We start from the raw sequence: 25,074 nt of genomic DNA on the forward strand, positions 1-25,074 counted from the left end.
CACACTCCACTGGGTGGGCAAAAATCGCTACTGGGTGGGCGATTGCCCACCGAGTTAACATGTTATCCGAGGCCCTGATACTAACACAATGCAGTTTTATCTAAAAGAATAGCATATGAGACAGCTTCGTAACATGTTACGAAGGCACCAAGACTACTTCGTAAATGTTCATGTGGTTGCTAAATTCGAATTCAGCTCCAAACACTAGCCTAGAAACACGTAAAACTCGAAAAAGTGAACCGAGGTCATCAAAGGTCAATGGTCATCAAAGGTCAATGAACTGACCTGACCTTCAGATGACCTTGACACCCACCCTAATGCATGGGAGCAACATCATATCACATGTGATATATGTTTGAACGCTTGAAACCACGAAAAGACTGCAAACGCGCGGGATGCGAGCCGACATACGCCAAAATCGCGATTTTGGCCAAACATGGTCTCTAAAAGTAGGTCACAGGTCAAAGGTCATTTGGGTCAGGGTCATGAAATTTCGAGGGTAGGTGTAAAATTCATCAACGCGAGGGCACTACTGAAAGTTTCGTCGTGATCGGCCGCTTTTTACGCGAGTTATTCGCGAAAAATCGAGGGGGTTCGTTCGACCCCCCCCCCCCCCAATGTATACGGGCGAGGGATAAAGCTCTGGGCACCCCCAACCATTTTCACAAATCGACACCCCCTGCATGCATGAATTAGACCAGACCTGATTTACCTTTACCCCACTATAAAATGTCACCTTCCAAGTGAGTGTGCGCGTGTTTCTCACTAACAATGTACGATTGAACCCTTAGCGGACAGTTTATGCTGGATTTGGCATTAACTACTATGGCTCTCTGTATCTACTAACCAAGTTAAATAATATCATACGTAGTCATTTCGGCTTCTTTTATGTTTTTTTCCTCTTCTTAGCAGGGAGTGCCGCGACTTTTTCAACTTTGATTTTGATTTTGGTGTTAAAGGGACTATCCCACCTTTAACATGGGGTTTGAGTTGAGATGGCCAAGTTTGCGGCGAGGTTCAGAAACCACTATCTATCTAGGTTGCAACCCCCGCGGCCTCTTGGTGTTGAAGAAATTCGTTCCCTTCATTTGAAAATGGGCCTTGCGCAAGGCCCTATCTTCAACATGGAGCGACCGTTAGTGTGACGTCACCTCGTTTAGTCATTCTGATTTAAATGGGTTTGTTCGTTGAAAAATCGCTTAAAACTCGGTCTGAACTTTGTTGTGGTGCCTACAGAGTAAAAAGAATCAGCTTTATGACAGTAATGTGGCCTGGGGAAGGAGGTAATTTTGGGCTGTGACGTCACATATTTGAAAGTTTGTGTTTGGAATATGGGAAGCCTAAGATGTTTAATGAAAAATAAATGCCAGAACCGTGTTCCTGGTCATCCAATCTATAAAGTCGGGCACAATTTAACTGGTTTTAACAACATTTTAGAAGGTGGGATAGTTCCTTGGTGTTAACGTAAGGGTTCTGTGCGTCGTTGAGACTGAGGATGGGGGCACTCCTGGTTGCCTGATCATGGGTAACGGACTATTAGTTAGAAAAAATATAAAAAAAAAACAGTGTAATGATAGGTAACTGGCCCCTTGTAAACATGTTTGCCGTGTTTGTATGTCCGGTGCATTCTTCTACCCCGTGTTTTCCACACGAGGTCTTTCCTAGACGGCCTTCGGAGTCGGCTTCCCTAATACGGTCACATCTCTACACTTAGTGGTGTTTTCAATGCTGAGTTGACAGTTGTCAAGCATTTTGGCCGTTTTTTGACCTGATATATAGACTACCTGTTTCAAATTCAATGAGCTTGCTTTTGTGATGGCGGGTGAATCATTACCATTATGCCTGAGTAGTCGAGCTTTGTATTTTCATACACAAATAGCCAACTTACTTTTCATGATCTCTTGTTCCCGGCCACGACATGACTATAATATCAAATATCGATAAGTCCGAAAGCCGAAAACGCGGGAAAATATAGGCTAAGTCACTCCGACCTTTGTTGTGCATTTATACAGTGTGACAGCAAATAACGGTTTAGTCTTATCCCGCGAGTTGCTGGGGGGGGGGGCGTTAAACGCCCCCACTTTTTCGCCGGGCCATAGCATAAAAACGGCGCGCCGCAGGCGCGCCAAATTTTTGATACCTGTAGGGAATTGATTGAAGTTTATTGTGACAAAGTTTCAAAAAAATCGGTCGGAAAATTTTTGAGATATCGAGGTTTTAGTGACGTCATGATTTCTGAGTTTTCGACCAAAAACGGCATATGTTCAAAAAATCATATAAAATCACAGAATAGACATACAGACATGCCGTAAACGCCATTAGACTGCCAATACCATGAACAATCAAATGGTTATCTTCGATTATTGATTATCGTTCCGCATTTTCCAAAATCTTGAACTGAATCTTGGCAATTTCTCGTGACTACTTCACGACCATGATACATGAATTTCTTAAATTGAACTTTTTGAGCCAAACACGTACACATATGATAAAATGAATGTCACCATCGTGTTCTACGCCCAAAATTACCCATAAAACATGTGTCACAGGCTGCGAATATCAGTTTTGATTTTTGGGGATATGTGCCTACCCGGTTGACCTGACCTTGACCCTGACCTATGCTTGACTGACCCCTACATGGAGCTGACACTCTTGTAGGCCTTATATGATGGATTGTGCACCGTTTTGACAGAGTTTATGACGAGAGGCGCCCATTGCGAAGTCCTGAAGTCAATGCTACTGAAAGCCCGATTTCAGGTGTTTGACCTGACCTTGACCCGACCTGTGACCTAAAAATTCAACTTTAAAGTACTCATTTGAAGCGTCTAGTCGCGTTCTTTCGTTTGCCGCCTCGTGCGTTTCGCTGCGCCTATTGGTTCTCGAGTTATCGGCTGGGGGCGTTTAACGCCCCCCCCCCCCCCCCCAGCAAACGGTGGGTGGCGAAATACCCCAACAACTGCCGGGTTATCTTGATTGTTTTCACTCGATTTGAAGATGCTGCTTGTTTTATTCCTTTATTTAACCACTGATAGATAAGATCATTGTAATTATATACCTAGCTTATCATCCGGGCATGTAAAAGCCAACTATTTGCACACTGTTTAGCACTGTCTTCCTGCTGCAGAGTTTCATAATCTGGCTCACTCTGACATTGAAAATCCCCGCGTTGTTTGCTTGTCATCGTGGTTCGATATGCAGCTGCATCACATTGAGTTGCAGGTTTCAAGGTTTCGATGCGGCACAGGGATTGCACAGTGCTCAGTGCACACAGGTTGCAGTTGCACCCATGCAGCGATTGCACCAAGGTCACGGGTCTGTTGAAACTGAACCATGCACCGCACCTAACAACAGTTGCGCTCGTTCGGACCAAAACAGCTGCTCCAAGGTATACCCTTACCCCATTTAGCGAGACTCCCATCTGTGTTCAGGTGTCCTTCGAGCTTTTCCGACATCCAATACCTCTAACTGTCTCGCAGGAGGGCAGCAAATCCCAGATAACAACTGCAGGTTCCACATGTACTCAACCACATGTTCTATCGAAGTCGACACGTGGATCTAAATCTTGGATGAAAGGCAGCCATCGGGCCACCTCTGTGTGACACTCCCAGCCGGCAGCCCGCACAGGCACGGAAAGTGAAAGGTGTTGACCCAAGTTTCACCTCAGCCGATGTCGAAGCCGGCTGCTCTCGTGAGGTCAGCTCGGTGTTCCCCACCACATCCGAGAAGTGCGCGGTCACTGTGTCACTACTGAAGACCGCAGGGGGCCCTAGAACCGACCGTGCAGATGAGAATGCACTTTAGAGACACGGATTGAAGGGTAGAAATCAATTTGATCGTCAGACCACCATTTTTCAATTGTAGTGAAATATTCGTAACGCTCGTGGTTGGAAACTCTGAATTAACCCGCGCCCCAGTGGCGGTCTCCGCCAACTTCGCCCTAGTGGGGGGGGGGGGGGGGCATATGTTACCACCCACCTCTAACTCAAAAACTAAGAGGGCTAGAAAGACGCGGTAAAAAGCAGTCGATAGCTCTTGACGCGTACGTTTGAAAGTATCTCGGTCATTTTTCATCTTAGAGCAATATTGGGGTCACCAGAGGTCATCAAAGGTCAAAATTTGCGAAATGTCATTATATTTTTCAGAAAACATGTCATTATCTCAGGAACTATGATAGCTAGAAAAACGCTGGGAAAAGCAATCGATAGCTTTTGAACTCTTCTTTTGATAAGGTCATCGTCAAAAATGACCTCAGGTCAACGGTTTAGCCTCCAGAGGGCAAAAACTCCAAAAATAGCTGTTTTTAAGAAAAGTGTTTTTCGACAATAACTTTTGACTAAAAGAAGCTAGGTCATTTCTAATGCCAGAATCGTGTTCCTCTCGCCGAGACGCGTTGAATGATCTATAATTTGACCTTGAAAGGTCAACTTCAAAATTTGACCTCAGGTCAAGGTCATGACCTGACCGGAAAAGGTCATGTTGCATATCAATCGATGCGTCTTGGCAAGACAAACACAATGAGGCCAACCCCAGCGTTCTATCTCTTTCCAATCGAGAGTTATTGGCAAAAAACTGTTTGTAGCCTCAAATGACCGCGGATGACCTTTCAAGAGGCTATCAGCAAAAAAGACACCTTGGTCGTCACGGGTGGTCCAAATCATTGTTATCCTGAAATATTTGGACTGTTCCTATGCGTACACACGGATCTAGAGGCATTTTGTTTTTCTCCATTGACTTATAATGGAAAGGTCACGCCACTGACCTGACCTTAGGTCACGCATATAAAAAATCCGAGATATACAAATTGTAGGCACCCATAACATCATGTAATCCACCAAGTTTGAAACCTCTCTGACAAACACTGCAGGCTGGACATGATTGCAAACTTTTTTAGGCTTGGTCAGTTAACTTGACCTAGTGACCTGACCTGACATGACCTGGGGTCAAAAATTTCACACATTGTCCAAAATTGATGTACCAAAAGCTACCCCAAGCGGCGCGGCGCTACGCGACGCGGTTTTTTATTTATACGAAAAAAACGCGACAGGGTGGTAACATATGCCCCCCCCCCCCCCCACTGGGGTGAAGGTTAAATCACGTAATTAGACGGATGGGAGTCAATCGGGGTCCAATATACATGCAATTTGGAAGAAAATGAAAACTGAAAAACTAAAAAAACAACGATGTACCCAAATACGCGCACCGACGGGGGGGGGGGCGGATATCCACCCCACCTGAGGTTTTTCGCGAATAGCGGGAAAACCGCGGCGCTACGCACCGCGAAATATGGTACGACTATTCTCTCATCAATTTTACACATGGTGTGCAAGTTTGAACCTCCTAACTTTTAAGGTCAGGTCACCAGGTCACTTTGAATGACCCAACCTCAAGTTACTTTTTTGCAACTTTGTCACCGTACCAGAGCTACAGTAGATGTCGGAGGCCTTTGAAAGTCGCAGGATGTTATAAGGTTATTAGTAGCTACAATTTGTTTGTCTCGGAATTTTGATATCGATGACCTAAGGTCAGGTCAATTTCTCGACCTCCCCATTATAAGTCAATGGGGGAAAAATCAACTCCCTGTTTTTACCACTAAAACGGGTCGGAATGGCACCATAAACCATACATGACCTCATATACGATCAACCTTGAGGTCTGTTTTGCTGTTGGGCAGTTGTAAGGTCATGTGACGTCATCAAAGGTCACCAGCGGTTTTTTGACAATAACTCCGGACAGGAACAAGATACAGCCGCGCGGATGGTCTCATTGTGTTCAGCTCGTCAAGGCACATCGAATGATATGCATGATGACCTCGAGGTCACGTGACCTGAGGTCAACCTTTGACCTTGACCTTTCGAGGTCAACATATATTTCATTCGATGCGGATTGACGAGAGGATCACGATGATGCCCTTAGTTTATTCCTATATTGACTAGTTCGAAAGTTATTCGAGAAAAACTTTCTCCATACCTAGCGCCGCCATTTTGACTTTTTTGACCCCTGTGACGTCATCTTTGACCTGACCTGAAAATGATCTTTGTAAAAATTGTAGACCTTGTCCGTGCATATCCCTTGCCGTTTACCACTTGTCGCTATCTTGCTTCGTTCTAGAGATCTCAGGGGGGGGGGGTCATCCGCCCCCCCCCCCCCCGCCGTCGGTACGAAGTTGGCGCAGACCCCCGTCGGTGCGCGTGTTAAATGTATTGGTATATGGAAATTCGAAAGACGGCAACAGTTTTGACTCACTAATTAGAAAAAAAAAACTTTTTAATTTTTTAAGTATCGCTTAGGTAAGCTCCTACCTATTTGTAAACATCGCTCTCTTCCTTTTACATTTGCCATGCCCCGCAGCATTTCCGTTTCCATTGCGTCACTATTGTCACGCGCTCAGCGGCACGCCGTGTTCGCCTCCACTGCGCCGGCTCTGTCGCGGGTGCCGGGCTGGTGATTCAGCGCACAGGCGCGCCGTGATAGCGAACACAGCTGATACGCGTCCGGGCTGTTTGTCTGTGGTCCGACCGACTGCGCACTGCCGCCGGGTACGGCACGGTATACGGTACGGGACAGTACGGTACGGCACGGCGCCACATGGTACGGCACGGCACGGCACGGCACGGCACAACATGGTATGGCACGGCGACGGCACGGTATGACACGTTATAGACATGGCTGGGCTCGGTATGGCAAGGCACGTTATGGGAAGGGTACGGCAATGCATGGTATTACACGGTATAGAAAGGGGTACGGAAATGCACGGTATAGCACTGTATGGAAAGGGGCAAGGCAATGCACGGTATGGAAAGAGGTACCGCAATGCATGGAAACGCCACAACGCGAAACGGCAGAGCACTGCGTCACAGAACGCCACAAGCACTGTGTCACAAAATGGCAAAGCACGTGGCAGGAAACAGCATCACGCCGACACTGCATAGCACGGCTTCGAGAGCATCATGTTCAAATTATGATGCTAATTTTCGGGTATTCTCTGTCTGTGGCTGGCAAGACTCGGTCAGACCATGGAACAAGGACACAAAAATGTGCATTTGACACGAACCTAGAGTTGATATTGTCACTGGCGGATCCAGGGGGGGGGGGCATTAGGGGCATGTGGCCCGTTTAGACTTACACTTCTTACGCCTATAACGAGGAACTAAATAAAAATGGATTAGAAAGGGTTCCTGGTAAATAGTTTTGTGATCAGAGTCGTTTTAGTAACCTCAATTTAGTTTTCATTGCCTTACTTTGTCTAAAAATATGTTGCTTCTTAGTTCTTACCACAGGGAGTCATGCCGCTTCAACCCTTTTGATCGTATTGTCTAACGATGGCACTCATATTGCGCAAACCAGGAATCGGCCGGCGCCTATGCTTGGGAATAGGGACGGTTAGAATATGATTTACCTGTATGGCCGCAGCCAGTGCAGCGTAACCGGGGGGGGGGGGGACACAAGGGGCGTGTGCCGCCTCATTAGATGCATGGTGCCCCAGGGCATATTTTAACAATTTTTTTACTGCGTCCCAAAGTTGAGCAGAGGGCACGTGCTACGACTACATAAGGGCACAGGGCAAGGAACAAAGTAGGGCACTGAGGAGGGCAGAAAGTAGGGCACGGCAGGTTGCAGGGCATGGCACATTACATTTTAGAGGGAAGGCCGGGTACAGGTCAGGGCAGACAGCAGGACACAGGTCAGGGAACCGGACAGGGCAGGGACGCAGTGGGTCAAATTAGCAGGGGCTACGTCCCAAGGCGACGGGGCTGCGTCCCAAAATCCGGGACGCAGTAAGTGCCTTAAAATATGCCCTGTGGTGCCTTAAGGGCCCGAGAGGCCCTGCAGTTCCAATTGGCCGCTCAGGGTCCAAACGTGCCTTATTTCGACTGAGATAAGACCCGCAGGACTCGTAAGAGCACCTCACGGAGTCACGGGCTCCTGAGTCGCCACACATCACACATCTCCATAAGGGCCCACTCCGGCTTCTGAGGGCCCTGTGCTGGCCTATGAGTGACCTTGCTGACCTATTAAGCGTCAGCTCAAATTAGGGTCCTGGCCCATACCCGCATGGAACGGCTCCACACCAGTGTCCCTGAGGGCCCATAACGGCGCCTGTGAGGGTCTCACACCGGCGCCTTTGAGGGCCCAACACCGCCAATCTGAGGGACTAACACCAATATTTCCCTATAGCCGGCCCTATATCGGCGGCGGCTCTGAAGGCCCCACACTGGCGCCTCTGAAGGTCTTACACAGGCGCATCTGACGGCTACCTACCTGCAACTCTGTGGACCCCACACTGGTGACTCTGAGGGCTCCCACTCCCAGTGACGCCTGAGAGTACCACGCCGGTCTCCAGGATCCCACAGGGCTCCTGAAGGCCTCTGCTGGCCCTTGCTGGTCTCTTGAAGACCCCTTGCCCCCATGCATGTGTCTCTGAGGAGTGAGGACTCCCACAACGATGCCTTTGAAAGTCTTCACCGGCGACTGTGATGGCACCTCACAGACACGTCTGAGGGCCCTACACCGCCACCTCTGAGACATCAGTATCTCCTGAGGCCCCACATCGGCGACTCTGAGGGTCCCACACCGGCGCCTCTGGGGCCCCACACCAGTGCCTCTGGCAGCCAGCCACCGGTAACTCTGTAGGTCCTACACCGGTGACTCTGAGGGCCCCACCGGCGTCTGAGAGTACCATGCCGATCTCTAAGGACTCCACAGGGCTCCTGAAGATACTGCCGGCCCTCACTTGCCGGCCTGTGAAGGCCCATTGTTGGCATCATATGGCCCGTTACCGGCCTCTGAGGGCCCTTTGTCGGTCTCTGAGAGGTCCTGCTGGGTTATTAAGCATTCGCATTTCGCACCAACAACTCCAAGGGCCCCACACACAGCCATCTGTGAATGGTGTGGGCTTAGCGCCACACCAGTGTCTGAGGCACCACAACGGTGTCCATGTGAGGGCCTCACACCAGCACCTTAGAGGGCCCACACCGGCTCCTTTGTGGTTCCTGCACCAGTGCCTCTGAGGGCCCCACACCGATGCCTTTGATGGTCCCACGCCAGTACCTCTTTAGGTTCCACACCGGCGGCCCTGGGTCGGCTCGTCGGCTCTATACACCAGTCATTCTGAGGGCCCCACCGGCCCCACCAATTTTCGTCGATTTCTGGCGCTGTCCGGGTATTTGTCCCAAAAGCCTCCTCCTCCTGGATCTGCCAATGGGGGTCAGGTGTCCTACCATATCTGTTTTTTTTTTTGAAAAAACACGTGTCAGGGCTATGACGAAAAATAAGTGGCCTAAATCCGATGAGAAAACAGGATTTGGGGGTACCCTAGGTTTGGCTCCGTGACCTGGTATGCCCCCCCCCCCCCCGCGCTGAAACCCTGGATCTGCCAGTGGGTATTGTCCGCAAAAAATAACCGTAAGAAAACAACTTACACAGCACCCACGCTGTTGGAATCTTTAAGTGCTGTTCTTTCACCGCTGCCGGCAAGTCGTTGCGGAAACTTCCAACCAACCAATTACGGCTAATTTGATACGAAACCGCCTTGATGCCTAGAACTGTTCCCAGAGTGTACTTGGCTGCGTTCTAAGTTTACCCTGTCCGTGACGGAATTAGCTCCTGTTGGTGCCGGCGGTGGCCCGTCGTCCTCTATTCTTGGCTGCCGGCTAATCGAATCGCCTGCCCTTCACGATCGGCCGCTGATTGTCCCCGGGGGCGCTGGCGGCCGCTCGAGGTATACCGTGACGAAGGTGGGTCGACGAGGGGCCGGCCGCGGGCTGCTCCCCCTTGAAGGGGCGGTATGGGCTAGACTGACTTCCCGTGTTATCAATGAAGTCCACGCCCTGGGTCTCAGCGGCATTTGTGTTTATTTACTTACGGAATTATAGGTGATTCAGTGGTTTTTATTTGTATGAAGATAATTACCACATGCCATAGACACACATTACCGATTATGAAGGCCACTTATAAGTACCAAGACCAGACGGGATTGAAGGAAAAAAATCATATTTTGCAAATGAAGTGACTTTTTCATTTTCAGTGACTTTCCCAGTCATCGTCATTAGATATATCAGTCTGAAATACGCAGGTAACTTCGTAGCTGGCCTCTGGATTCGTCTCATTCCAGGCCTTCATTCGATGACTGATTGGTGAATAGCCTGATATTCACCTCGGATGAGACTAGCCGTTAGACATTGTTGTGCCATATGTCGCCTGGCCCGTGCTCAGAATCCAGCGGTCTATGCCGGCGCTTCGCTCGGGTGCCTGCCGATGTTTGACGCGCCGATCGCGTCGACAAAGAATGGCTATTTTCGCCGCACCTATCAAAGAGATCCGTTTTGCCTTGCTTGTTAGATCTGGTCGCGACTGTGGTGAAGACGTCTGTGATTTCGTCGAGAATTTGTGGAATGTCATCGCCATGCGAGACTGGTGATAGTGTGATTTTGTCGGAGACGGTGCTGCTAACGGGGACTTCCCGTGTTTTTAATGAAATTTTGCCTTGCTGGCATCAACCATCGAAGTGCAAATTTACTTACTTTTACTAATTTTTATCATTCTTGCTCCCATTTACCTATGCCCTTTCGTGTCACTTTATGTGATAAGCGCTGCAGGTTTCCCTTCTTCTTCCTTTTCCTTCCCCCTCTTCCTCCTCTCTCTCTCTCTCTCTCTCATCTCTCTCTGTCTCTCTCTCTCCCTCTCTCTCTCACTCTCTCTCTCTCTCTCTCTCTCTCTCTCTCTCTCTCTCTCTCTCTCTCTCTCTCATCTCACCCTCACTTCCTCTTCCTCCCTCCCCTTCCTCTTACGTTTCCAAATTCCAAATATGCTTGATCCTGAACTCCTTCTAAAAGATCTAAAAGATCTATATGTATCTTGCTCTTGCCTCACGCACCGATGCAGTATGAAGCCTAATGGTGGTAAGTGCCACGGTCCACCGTTCATTTCTCATGGCCTTCTCCCGCAGTTTTATTCAATAAGGCAAGTGCCCGGGGGGAATGGAAGCTTTTGGAATAACTCCAGCATTTGAGCGGCGGGGGCTGCAGGCTCTGACAACTCAGACGCCACGCCCCTCCGCCACCCACGGGCCACGTGCCCCTCGTCGGTCTCGACGGTCTGCCGCCGCAGCCACCGCCCCCGCGTCGGCCACCTAGCGGGGGCGACGCAAACTAGCTGCAGCGTCGCTCCCAGTGGTCATTGAACGGGACGGCCGGCCCGCCGCGCGACCAGCCAGTCTTGTGACCGTCCGACTGTCTCGGCGTCATCACTGCGGCGTCAGTGACGGCGGCTGACGCGCGGTGTGTCTGTCGGCAGATGAGGGGCCGCGTCTACCCGGCGCCGGCGACTCCGATGGGTTTGCTACAGGGCGGAGGCGGCGCCGGCGGCGGCTACGGCCCGCCCCGGTACATGGACGGCCCGCCGACCGGCCAGCTGTCGCTACAGGTGCGCTACTCGGCCCAGCCCGGATACCAGCCGGCTCCGTACCGCCACCAGGCGCCCACCAGCCTACCGGTGAGTACCGCAACACGTACCCTGTACCCTGTACCACGACGGTACCCCGTACCCCAAACCCCAAACCCCAAATTCCGTCGATGTCAGTTTGAACTCCTGATTATCATGATGTGTCGTTGGACGTTGATCTGTGTCTTTTCCATCTCGTCCTGGGTCGCTGCTGCTGACTTCTCTTATGGCGTCAGTGATGTCGATTTAACTGTCGTCCCCTCTACAACGTGCTCTGCAGTCTGCTCCCGGTATACGACCTGATCGGTTCTGGTGAATCGTAGACACATATCCATGGTTTGTTTTGAGTAAATTTTCTGCGCTTGCACCCTGATGCATTTGTGCTGATCACGTGCATTAGCACCGTGCCCCGTCACCCTGTAATGGCACATGGGTACAGAGTGGGTGCGGCGGGTGCGGGTGCACCCGTGGGTGCACCTCACCACTGGTGCGGCCAGCCCCGTCACTGCAGGTGCGGGCACACTGGCACGTTATGCACCTTGCTATGTGCTGCATTGGCACGTATTGAACGGTGCCCTGCACCACATTTGTGTCTGAATGCAGATATCAGAGTGAAGCTGATCCGCAGTTTGGCTGTATGGTTCAGGACCGTTGTAAACCTCGACTTGTTCCGCATTGGCCAAAGTAGGATGGCGCTTATAATTTTGTGCGCCATACAGTATGACTGAAAATTCGACGATGAAATGAAATGAAAGTCGAAAGACCTGATAGCGCTATGTCGTAGCTAGTCTCGCGCTTTCTTGTACAGTGTACATATATTCTATGTAGGTGTACCAGTGGTGTGCGTCTGCGGGATGGGCGTTTCCACCCCGCACGCCTATTTCAAATTTCCATGGCTCCCTGAGGGTTTAGGGGCATGCCTTGGGGAATGCCACCGCGCCGAATTATCTGTTTTAGGCCGATCAAGTCCCACCCTTCTCTACAGCTGTGGGGAGCGCCGAGGGGCTGGCTAGCTGACAGCTTAACCTTGATTAACAGCTTAAAGCTAACCAGCTGACGGCTTAACAGTGGTAACCTTGCGACCGTGTTAACATTCACTGGCAATTCGTATTGTCAGTTCCTGTGTAGGAGCTGGTCGAGGGAAATGTTACCGGATGTTAGCTTGGACACAATTGGACCTTTCAGTGTCCTACTGCATCAGCATGAATGCAGCAAAAATACGGCGCATGAATCTCTCTCTCCCTCTCTCTCTCTCTCTCTCCCTTCCTCTCCATCTCTCTCTCTCTCTCTCTCTCTCTCTCTCTCTCTCTCTCTCTCTCTCTCTCTCTCTCTCTCTCTTTCTCTCTTTCTCTCTTTCTCTCTCTGTCCTCCTCATTCTCCTTCCATCCATCCCGTTCCGCTCTGTTAGCACACCAAGATGCCTACAATCGTCCCCACCGACCTTGGTCGGACGCAATGGAAACATCCGAGCAGCTCCATCCACCTGACTAGCCACCTCTTCATCCAGAACTGCACTTCCTGTCGTGTCGCGATGAACCGGTCGGGGTCGTTGGTAAGGTCAGGTCCGCTCACGGAAGGCCACTAGGACCACTGCTGTTCACCGTGTGAGCTATGGTCACCTGCCACGAGTGGTAATGTTTACAGAACAGCTTGTTCTCAATGACCCCGCACTGGGATCGTGTTAGGAGATGACAAAGTTGAGGTGAGTGGTAATCCATGAAGGCTCGGGTTGGGGCCCGTCGTTGCTCCTTTTTAGCTCATGAATGCCGTGTTTCAATAGTTGACATCTGGTTATGTGCATTTATCATAGCGTTAGTGACAATGTCATCCCAAACGTTGCCACCGCCTGTCACCATTGCAGCTTCATCCGACCACCCTCCACATTACCCACTTGTTGAGTTATGCGGTCGACTTTCTCTACGGTCAATGTAGATGTGACGAAACATTTTGCTAGGGCGTATATTACCAAATGGGGGTAGGTACTGGCATTGTACATAAACCTGGGCAGTTATCACCCGCGGAGCCTTGCCACCTTTCATTGCTCAGAAAAGGTGACACAGAATAGGAATTATGCAGTCTGTGAGTAACATAATTATGTCTGCTCCGTAGTTAAGGTCTTATATTTGTTTAATATTTTGACGATAACTTGCAAATATGTACCAGGTCCGATTAATTGCATGCAATTAAACGTCACCGTTATGATGAATTATGAAGCATGATTCTGTGGGAATTGTTACATGACGAAGAATTCTTAGCTGGATTTCGCATGAAATGCTGAACAATGAATGTTTTCTTGCATGTGTGGACAATATTTTGGCTTCGCTCACAGGAAGTCGTTATCAATTAACGATAGATAATTGTTGACTGCATGTATGGTTGATGACATGAGTTCTTCGAGCTATTAATGTCATCTGCCAGAAGTCATATTCGTACTAATGATCACCGTACTAAAACATAATCGTAGAAGCCATGCTATAATTGTCTGCTTACATTCAGCTATATGTTGTTCTTTCGCTCTATCTTGCCGTTCTATCATAAACTCATCTATGATGAATTGATATCATCAATATAGAGTGACTACTGACCGACTAAAATGAACGTAAGCTGACCTTAACTAAAAGCCTGTTGCTGCATAGTGCATAGTTCCCTTCGCACCTGTTTGGCCGTCTCCGGAACATTATTTTTGCGCCGCTCTGCAGTTTTGTGTGATTGTTGCGTGTTAACATCGCTGTTATGTATGTGCATTTTCCCATTTCCCACTAGTATCATTTTACCGCTCAATGTTGATGACGATAAGCAAAAGTCATGAGGATATTATCAACATCTTCCATAAACGGTCTAAGCCCGCGTTATAGGTATCACTGTTTTTTTTTATAAATTTAGTCCGAACCTTTTGATAGGAAGGATTCACAAGGACAGAACCACCGCTAACCGAAGCTTGTTGCGGTGACCCTGCCCTCTACCCTCCGATCGCGCAATTCCAGTCCTATGGCAGAATTTAGAGTCCAAAGTTTAACGTGCGCACATAGCCGCGCACGGCCGGTCCCCTCACTGACTTCGCCTGGCTGCGGCCTGCCACCAACCGCAACCATACCTGTCAGGAGGCCCATAAATGTCAAGCGCCCGTCGCGCTTCGAACTCGGACTGTTGTAACCGGGAACGCGTGCTCTCGCCACGCGGAGTCCAACGCTCTTACCAACTGAGCTACGGGACCGGCTGTTGAGATGTGTTGAGATTACACATCTGTTGAGATGTGTAATGTGCTCAGCATCTTCCATAAACGGTCTAAGCCCGCGTTATAGGTATCACTCTGTTGAGATGTGTAATGTGCACATGTGCGCAGTCCTGCGATTTGCACATTCACCAAACCAGGGGTGCCGTGGGTCGGGGCACATTTGACCCCGTCTCTCGCCCCCCCCCCCCTGCTGTATACCGGAAGTGACGTCACGAGCCCGCCTGATGGCGACGTTAGTGGCTGTGGCAGTCGGCTCCGGCTGTGCAGAGCTAACTTTGGGCTAGCTGTCGCCGGGCTGGGAGCCGGCAGGTCGTGCCCCAGTACATAGCGCCGCCACCATGCCAGTGCTGCGGCGCTGCGGACAGTGAATAATTGGGTTTTTGGTTCTGCTTGCTAAAAAGATTAACATTTGCGAAGAGTAACATTAACTGAAGTCAACATTTGCGGTGGTGCCATACAAATTGCACTGTTATTTTTAGTTTCTCGGACGGTATGCCTGATTTTCTTATGTTTTTTGAGAACGAGTTACGGAGGCAACCAAGTTCAAATATCAAATGGATTTGGTATTGCGAGGAGGAAGCTGATAGTCATGACCTTTAGCAGCCCTCAAATGTTTTTTCTTCAAACGTGCTTTTGGAGGATATTTTCCAGATGTTGCTATTGATAAATAAACACTCGATTGTCGATCGAGTGTGTCACAGTTTTTATGTGGTGCCATCGGTTATATAGGGGCTCAAATGCCTCTGATGATCGCAAGCCAATGTTCCGTTCTTACGACTCTTGATATTAGATCGTATGATTACCCAGTGGCGTATCTAGGATTTCTCTCAGGGGGGATCCGCAGTCAAAAGGGCCCTTGACTGACTGGGTTGAAAGGGCCCTTAAGTGGCAAAAGGGCCCTTGTAGCCTGAGTTGAAAGGGCGTTAACCCGCGCCCCGTAGGGAGGGGGGGGGGGAGGCGAAACGGCTCCCTGTCCTCTTCCGTAGCTTTCTCCTAAATGACTGCAAATATCGCCACCAAACTTTCAGGACCTCTCTGGGCATCCATTTTACACATTGTGACTAATTTTTTTTTCCAGAGGCTATGATAGGTTGGCCGCAAATGACGTCAGAATGACGTCATGTTCTGCCATTTTCGACCAAAAAAAGGTTTCGCAAGAAGAACCACAGGCCTACAGAGCTGTAAAAGCATAAAAATGTTCCGACTTTAAAGGTGTAGAATTGACAGGCCTAGGTCAAATCTGAGCACAGTTTACAGAAAGAGCATTAAAAGAGCTTTGATTGTTTTGTTGGGTTGGGCCCAGGCCCTTTCGGTCTGACGAGTCCATTTCAGAGCCCTGTTCGATCGCTGTTTTTATATCAGCGTGCTGTCGGTTTTCCCCATATATGGAAGTTATTGCTGGCGCTTCTTGGCCTCTCATTGGTCTAACGAATAGACCACTTGAATTCGACCAATGAGCCCAGAAGTAGCAGCATGCTCGCAGCCTGCTGATAGGGGTGCGAACAGAGCTCAGGGCCGGAAGTATGATAGGAAAGGAATTGAGGGAGACATTGGTCTGGGCGGGCACCTTGGTGAGTCACCGGGGCTGAGCCTGTCCAACAGGACAGGCCGACCAGCCCCCCAAGTGCTCACTGCACCTGGTTATGAGCGTGCTTGATTAGGAGCTGCAGTGCGCTCCAATGGGAGCCGCCCGCATGGAATAAAGTTGCCCGTCCAGGTCCAGCCCGGATCAGGGTTTGCGGCATGGAGGAGAAGGATTTGAATGTCATGAGGATGGAAACGGCGAAACGGGTGTTGAAGAGCTATTAACTACGCTTTTCCCCGGCACTGTAGCTCCACATTTCCGAGTCATGCGATGGTTTGTTGAAAATTGTCGAAATTGGATCTGAAAATTGGCGAAATTTGCCCTTGATGACCTATGTGAACTGACTTTTGACCTGATCTAAAAAGTGACCAGAGTAATTTCGTCATTATTGTTTGCGTCCCTTCAAACGCTGCCTTTGGCGTGTCGTGGCTCAGAAGCCGAGTTAGAAGCAGGGGTGCGGAGTCGCGGAGCTGGAGCTGCAGAGCCGCCGGAGCAGGCATATTTTGCCCGGAGCCGGAGCCGTGAAAGAATATAGCCCGGAGCCGGAGCCGGAGCCGGAGCATTCAAAAAAGGCGGCGACTCCGGCTACTTTTTTTTGAAGAGGAAACAATTATTGACCTAGTTCGGTTTGACAGTACAAAGCAGTAAAACATGTGACATTCAAAACAGCCTTGCTATGCAAATACAGAAGCAACGTGAGCCAATCCTTCATCTTTTCTCTTCCACCCGTAGGGGAGAGTGGGGTGGGTTGTATCAGTTTTTACTCCGAGACCCATAACCTCGTAACTATCCGTGATAAACTCATTATTTCCATACTATCTCCTTCCTTGATTCTTCTGCTTTTTTGTGCAAAGTAACTTTTCCGCTACCTCTGTTAGTTTTTCTTCTACGGTCTGCCAAATAGAGCAATGTTTTTGATACAACCTGCCCCATGGCTTGGGTGAGTTGTATCACATGGTGGGGTAATTTGTATCACTATTTCACGTTTCAGGGAGTGTGTTTGCTACTGGTTTTGAACATAACAACAACATTAAATGGGGTTAATACAATGTATATGCTCAAAGGCTTCACTTTTATTAGACCAAACTTAGGTCGATCCGAACGAAACATCGAAACGAACGAAAGATCAACAGACTAGACACAAAATTGACCCGTTAAGAGCAAAGCAGCCAACACATTGTGCCGAAATGGAACGAGTATTGACTAGCTACCTACAAACTCGAGCCAGGGCTTAGCTTTCGCGATCAAAAGCAACATACTCATACGTACATGCATACATACATGTTACAACATACCCCACCCGGCTCTGATACAACATGTACCTCGCCGCCATCTTGGAAAAAAGATCCTCGTGCTCAAAAACAGCGGACAGCTGGAGAAATCCATTTTCACTCACGCAGCCTTAGAACCTACACTCACCACCGCTACGGAGATCTTTCAAATTCGTGCACATCTAAATGCCCAAAACACACATTTTCCTGCAACTTATTTTTTTAGAATGACATTAAGAAAACATAAAATCGGTTCTCACCTCGAGACGCGTCCACCCAGCCACACGACAGAACAGGGAAAGATGGCGCCCGGAAAACCTCGTCGACTGGTCGTGTCACGAGCGCTACCTATTGGATAAGTTTGGCACAATTCGCCCCGATACAACTTGGACATGATACAACTCACCCCGCTCTCCCCTATTTAACTGTAGGGGAAGTTGGGGGAACGCCGAATACTTTTTTTCTGACGCCCGTAGCACGCAAGGTAGACAACATAAGCTATTCTTGTTGGCGTCATTCGAGAGGCCAGTCTTTTGCCTTTCAAACATACCAGGCGCATTTGATGAATTCGCATACCGTTAAGCGCACAAACTAAAAATATCAAGGAAGTGACTTTTTCGGCGCTGCCCCGGACTGCGGGGAAAGCCGAAAATGGGAGAAATGATCTACGGGGAATGCCGACATTGATGTTTTGCCACTTTATCTCAAACTTTATCCAAAATTTATCAAAGCTGACACGCGTTTTAAGAGCTTGAGGACGCTTAGTGCACACTGGAAGTTATAATTGTGTGATATAATAAGAAAATGCCAGGTAAATAATTCCTTATAGGTAACAGGCCGTTGTGTCGGTTGAAAGTGTAATTTGTGTGACTAAAAATTCGCGTTGCTATTCTACAGCAGTAAAGTCCACGTAGCGTGCTTTAACGTGCGTAATTGCACGTTTTCGGCATTACCCCAGCCAGCCATACTTTCATTTGCAGGCCCATAACTTTTCAACGTGCCGTATAAATTTCAAATAGGCAGCACACTTATGCAAAGACATGCTGAAGATTACTTGACCGAATTGGCCAGACAAACGGTAGCATAATGAGTAAGAAATGCAGCTTCAAAGGCGCATGTAGTACAAGGAACGCGTACCTTGAAAACGCTCTTGGCGCCCTCACAGCCGAAGTATTCCGAATGACGACTCGTAACAAACATGCGATAATTGTAGTCACTTAAGCTTCAGAGCATCACTGACAGGTGGCATCCATGTCTTACGGTTTTCGAAATATCTCGAATTTCGGCTTTGCCCCAACTCCGGCATTGCCCCAACTTCCCCTATAGAGGATTACTGAGTACTGGAGCCGGAGCCGCCGGAGCCGGAGCCGGAGCCGGATCCTATTTTTTTCTCCGGAGCCGGAGTCGTCTGAAATTTCCACGGCTCTGCATCCCTGGTTAGAAGAACCCTGGCCAGCAGAGGGGGGCCGGGGGCGTGGGTGCCACCACATCGTTATTTTTTTTTGCGACAGTTCGGAACACGTCGGCAACAGAGAGCCAAAACTGGGCATAGCTACCTAACCTTTGATGCAAACCTGGCCTGTTACCCTCAGAGGGAACCTCTGATGGCCTCTGAAGACCATCACTGGCCTCAAAGGGCCCTCTAGTGGCCCCCATGGTCCTTCTGAGTACCCAAAAGGGCCCTCTGTTTTCTCTCCAGGGACCCTTTTTACCTCAAAAGGTCCTCTTTTACTTCAGATGGCCGTATGTTGGTCTAATACATGAGACCCCTGGTGGCCTAAAAAAGCCCTCATATCATCTAAGGGGACCCCCTGTTTGCCTTAGAAAAGAGGTCCCTCCGGGTGCCTGAGAGGCCGTTTGTGTCCCAAAGGGCCCATTGTTCAGGCCTCATAATGTCCCTAGTTGGCCTAAAAAGTCCTCTGATTGTCCTAAAGGGCCCTCTGTTCGCCTCATAGGGCCAGCTTTTTCCTCAGAGTGCCTGATGACCTCATAGAGCCCATAGTGGCCTGACATAGCCTTCATATCACCTCAGAGGGCCCTCTGTTGTAAGGCTCGAGTGGCCTTCTCAGAGGGGTCCGACTGCGCTGTGACTGACAATTGTCCACTCTTATCCCCCTTTTGGGTGACCTATTTCCCCCTCTGACACCCAAGCCAAAATACAATTTTGGGACACTGACTCCGAGGGCCAGTTGATTTTCAGAGGGCCCTCTTTGAGGTGTATGTGAGGGCCCTCTGTTCGCCTCAGGGGGCCCTCTGGTGGCTTCAAACTTCAGAGGACCCTATTTTGGCATCAGAGCCGAGGGCGCCTCTCTGTGGCATCAGAGGGCCCTCGGCTGCCTCAAATGGCCCTATTACATCTCAGAGAGCTGTCTTTAACCTCAGAGGGGTCTTTTTTACTTCTTTATGGTGTCTAAGGGGCCCCTCTGGCCTTTGTTTGCCTCAAGGGGCCTCAAGGGGTCCTCCGATGACTTCCAAGGACCCTCTTTGATCTCAGAGGGCCTGATGACCTCATAGGGCTCATGATGGTGTGACATAGCCTCATAGCACCTCAGAAGGCCCTCCAGTGGCCTCAGAGGGCGCTTTGTGGCATTTGAAGGCCCTCCATTCGCCTTAGAGGACCCTCTTTGATCTCTTTGATCTCTTCGACCTCAGAGGGCCCTCTTTGAGGCGGCTGAGAGGGCCCTTTGTTCACCTCAGAGGGCCCTCCGGTGACCTCCAGGGACTATCTTTGATATAAGAGGGCCGTCTGGTGGCCTCATAGGACACCTTGTGGCCTGAAATTGACCTTGGTACCTCAGAGGGCCTTCTGTTAGTCTTAAGGGGCCCTCTGCTGGTCTTAGCGGGCCCTTTGTGTGTCTGGGAGGCCCCCCCTGAGTGCCTGAGAGGGCCCTCTGTGTTTGAGAGGGCCCTCTGTGTGCCTGAAAGGGCCCTCTGTGTACCTGGGAGGGCCCTCTGTTTGCCTGAGAGGGCCCTCTGTTTGCCTGAGATGGCCCTCTGTTTGCCTGAGAAGGCCTCTGTGTGCCTGAGAGGGCCGTATGTGTGCCTGAGAGGGCCCTCTGTGTGCCTGAAAGGGCCTCTGTGTGTCTCAGAGGACCCTCTGTGAGCCTGAGAGGGCCCTCTGTGTACCTGAGAGGGCCCTCTGTGTGCCTGAGAGGGCGCTCTGTGTACCTGAGAGGGCCCTCTGTGTGCCTGAGAGGGCCCTCTGTGTGCCTGAAAGGGCACTCTGTGTGTCTCAGAGGGCCCTCTGTGTACCTGAGAGGGCCCTGTGTGTTTGAGAGGGCCCTCTGTGTGCCTGAAAGGGCCCTCTCTGTACCTGAGAGGGCCCTCTGTTTGTCTGAGAGGGCGCTCTGTGTGCCTGAGAGGGCCCTATGTGTACCTGAGAGGGCCCTCTGTTTGCCTGAGAGGTCCCTCTGTGTGCCTGAAAGGGCCCTCTGTGTGCCTGAAAGGGCCCTCTGTGTGCCTGAAAGGGCCCTCTGTGTGCCTGAAAGGGTCCTCTGTGTGCCTGAAAGGGCCTCTGTGTGTCTCAGAGGACCCTCTGTGAGCCTGAGAAGGCCCTCTGTGTGCCTGAGAGGGCCCTCTGTGTACCTGAGAGGGCCCTCTGTGTGCCTGAGAGGGCCCTCTATGTGCCTGAAAGGGCGCTCTGTGTGTCTCAGAGGGCCCTCTGTGTACCTGAGAGGGCCCTGTGTGTTTGAGAGGGCCCTCTGTGTGCCTGAAAGGGTCCTCTCTGTACCTGAGAGGGCCCTCTGTTTGCCTGAGAGGGCCCTCTGTGTGCCTGAGAGGGCCCTCTGTGTGCCTGAGAGGGCCCTATGTGTGCCTGAGAGGGCCCTTTGTGTGTCTCAGAGGGCCTTTGTGTGCCTGAGAGGGCCCCCTGTGTGCCTGAGACGGCCCTCTGTGTGCCTGAAAGGGCCCTCTGTGTACCTGAGAGGGCCCTCTGTTTACTTCACAAGGCCCCTCATTGGCCTAAAGGTGTCCTCTTATAGTCCTCAGGGGGGTCCCTAAAAGAGTTCTACAATACTTTTTCTTTTTGCGAATAAACTGGGAAGTGGTCAAAAGGGCCCTTGAAGTCATTTCAATTTTTTCGTGTTATAAAAAAAAACGTTTTGTCTAGGCTCCAGGGGGGATCCTAGGACCCCCAGGGTCCCCCCTTGGATACGCCACTGTGATTACCTATCATAGATTCTATGATTAAGGTATAGCGAGTTTAGCAATGAAGTGACCAGACTGTAGCAGATTTTCCGTAAGTCGCATCGCATGAGCTCCTCAGCGCACCTATGAAGCATCTCAGATCACCCCGATTCACCTCATGACATCTCAAACTTTCTGGAGCACCTCGGAGCACCCATAGAGAGCTCCTCTGAGCACATTGGGAGCACATTGGGAGCACCTCCGAGCGGCGAGCGCCCATGTGGAGCTCCGCTCCGCCCAGCTCCCAGCTCCCGGCGCCAGCTCCCGGTTCCCAGCTCCCGGCGCCCAGCCCCCGGCCCGCTGGGCGGCTGATCCAGTCCGCTGGCACGCCGTTTTTGTGGCGGCCACGGTCTCGGCCAGCGGCGGGAGATGATGACGGATGGTGTGAAACAGGCGACTTCCGGCCGACGGAACGAGCGGCGCGTGCAGCCAGAGCGATCTCAGGGGAGGGGAGGGGAGGGCTCCCTTCCAACGGTACTCGGTACGTGGGAAATGAACGTGTGTTTAATTGGAGTTTTTCGATGGTATTGCATGTAAATGCAGCCCGTTGCAGGCTTGCGAGTTAAATGACGTTGTCATGGGACACAATATTCGGTTGAAGGAAGTGATTGATAGTGTTGGGTAGTGGGTACTCGCACCAATCTTGAACGGGCAGTTGCCTGGTCGGAAATCCGACAAGTTGATCTATTGTTAAATGAGCTGATAATTTCATGGCCTATGTAATGCAGCTCGTCCATTGAAAGTTGATTTATGCCCATAGGTATAGGGAAATTCAATAGAAACAACATTCCTTCACATTTACTACAAGTGATAAACAAAGCACGGCTTGTTTGTTGTTCGTTGATGAATACCGTCTCTATTAGAACGTCGACTGACCAGACGTCTGAGGTCTCTCGGCATGTATTTCCGGCCAGCAGAAGCGAACGGTCCGACTCTTCAGTCGGCCGTTTGTGGTCAGCGTTCCCCGATTCAGAGGCGAACGAACGACAAACGAGGCACCGACTGAGTATCTTCATACGAGGGAACCACTGGTGGTTGTGGTGATTGGTGATGGTTGGATATTACCGGCTGCGCCACCACTGGTGATGTATTGGCCGCCAATGCCATGCCACAGTTGATGGCTCGTCACCGCGGTGCTGTGCCAGAACTGGTGATGGCTCGACACTGGCGGCTGTGTTACAACTGGTGACGTCTCGGTACCAGTGGTTGTGCGACGACTGGTGATGATTGGACACCAGCGTCCAGTGGATGCACCACAACTGCATGGTGATGGTTCGGCACCAGTGCGTGGTTGTGCTGTTTAGTTGGTGACTCGGCACAGATTGCGCCGTAGCAGCTGGTTACGGTTTGGCACCAGTGCTGTGCTACAGCTCTGGTATTGTTCGGCACCAACAGTTGGTGATGACCTGACACCAACAGCTGGTAATGGCTCATCACTAACAGCTGGTGACGGCTCGGTACCAGTGTCTGTAGCGGCTGTTCTGCCGTGAGAGAGACGACCGCCGCCGCGGATCGGCTCGCTGTGCCACGATGAATGGGTTCGTCTGTATCCAAGGCCTGTGAGAGCCGTTCATTTCCTTATAGCATGCGAAGACGATACATCAAAGCTGTCTCTTCAGAGCTGATTGAGGCACAGATGGAGGACGGGCCGATTTTTTAATCTTTTTTTTGTGGACCCGCCGGTCAAAGGCAAAGAATAAGCTACAGGTTGTGAAATATGCTAAGAAGTGAACAAAACTTGAATTAAAGAGAGAGAGAGAGAGAGAGAGAGAGAGAGAGAGAGAGAGAGAGAGAGAGAGAGAGAGAGAGAGAGAGAGAGAGAGAGAGAGAGAGAGAGAGAGAGAGAGAGAGAGAGAGAGAGAGAGAGAGAGAGAGAGAGAGAGAGAGAGAGAGAGAGAGAGAGAGAGAGAGAGAGAGAGAGAGAGAGAGAGAGAGAGAGAGAGAGAGAGAGAGAGAGAGAGAGAGAGAGAGAGAGAGAGAGAGAGAGAGAGAGAGAGAGAGAGAGAGAGAGAGAGAGAGAGAGAGAGAGAGAGAGAGAGAGAGAGAGAGAGAGAGAGAGAGAGAGAGAGAGAGAGAGAGAGAGAGAGAGAGAGAGAGAGAGAGAGAGAGAGAGAGAGAGAGAGAGAGAGAGAGAGAGAGAGAGAGAGAGAGAGAGAGAGAGAGAGAGAGAGAGAGAGAGAGAGAGAGAGAGAGAGAGAGAGAGAGAGAGAGAGAGATTTCTATATTTGCAGACTCGAGGTCCAATAAAAAAGGTACATGTAAGTAAAAGATCACTGATCAGTGATCGGCTATATGCTATATACAATCAGCTATATGCAAACAGTGCAGTGGACCAGGTCTGTCGAATTGACGACAAAAAGCGAAGATCCCCATGAAATAGGGATGCGATGATGCCATTGCGTGATTGTCCGATACGAGTCATGAAGCCGAAAACAGCTTTCCGGTACATAGCCCAGAAGTTATCAATGCGCTCATTCACATACATAGATGAGGCACTACTAAAGCGGTCATAACCAAAGAACATTCTAGCAGCGTTATTGAAACAAACTATGAATTTACGCAGAACAGCAGCACGATGAGAATGCCAAAGATGAACACCAGAAACATTCAAGCAATACATGGAATACAAATACCTCTTCACCTGATATGTACAGAGAGAGAACTTTCTGATCAGTGAATTGGCTCGACAACACAGAAGACGATACTGGTGCTGCACCTCCAGATCATCAGATTTTGTTGGAACATTGCTCACTTCAAAGCCAAGATATTTATACCTATTCACATAAGTAAGCACAGTACCATTCAAGACTATATCTGATAAAGACATATTTTTTAACAAATTGGGCAGAATAGCCATGCATACCGTCTTTTTAACATTGAAAACAATATTATGTGCATCGGCATATCTAGCACAAATGTCAAGCAATTTTTGCAGTCCTTGAGGCGTTGGCGATAGCAGTACCATGTCATCTGCATAACAAAGGTGATTAACACTGCCCAAATAATGACAACCAGCACCACTATACTGTCTAATTTTTTAGACAGCTCATCAATGTACACGTTGAAAAGATATGGGGATAAGATACCACCTTGCCTGACGCCATTGGACACATGGAAGCCTTCCGTCAAACAGGTGCCCCACATCACACGGAATGTTTGCGAACCTTACCACGAAGCTAATAGTTGAACAATAGTGGCATCAACACCTCGACGCAAGAGTTTATCAAACAAGGTCCAATGGTTAACCCGGTCAAAAGCCTTTCGAGCATCAAGAAAACAAACAAAAACAGGACTTCTGTTTCGAAGATAATGATCAACAATTTCTTTGAAAGCAAAAACAGCCATATCAGTGGAGTGTC

General features: G+C 49.9%; 1 protein-coding gene across 1 annotated transcript in view; it reads left to right on the top strand.

Moving 5' to 3' along the window:
• LOC122392760 (RNA-binding motif, single-stranded-interacting protein 2-like) overlaps positions 1-25,074 on the top strand; it is a 118,674-nt gene that overhangs the window by 8,009 nt on the left and 85,591 nt on the right. The window contains exon 2 of the mRNA XM_043388027.1: positions 11,293-11,490. Coding sequence (XP_043243962.1) covers positions 11,293-11,490 — 198 coding nt within the window. The remainder of the gene's footprint in view (positions 1-11,292; positions 11,491-25,074) is intronic.

The sequence above is a fragment of the Amphibalanus amphitrite genome, unplaced genomic scaffold, assembly GCF_019059575.1.
Source record: "Amphibalanus amphitrite isolate SeventyFive unplaced genomic scaffold, NRLGWU_Aamphi_draft 000024F_arrow, whole genome shotgun sequence".
Lineage (NCBI taxonomy): Eukaryota > Metazoa > Arthropoda > Thecostraca > Balanomorpha > Balanidae > Amphibalanus > Amphibalanus amphitrite.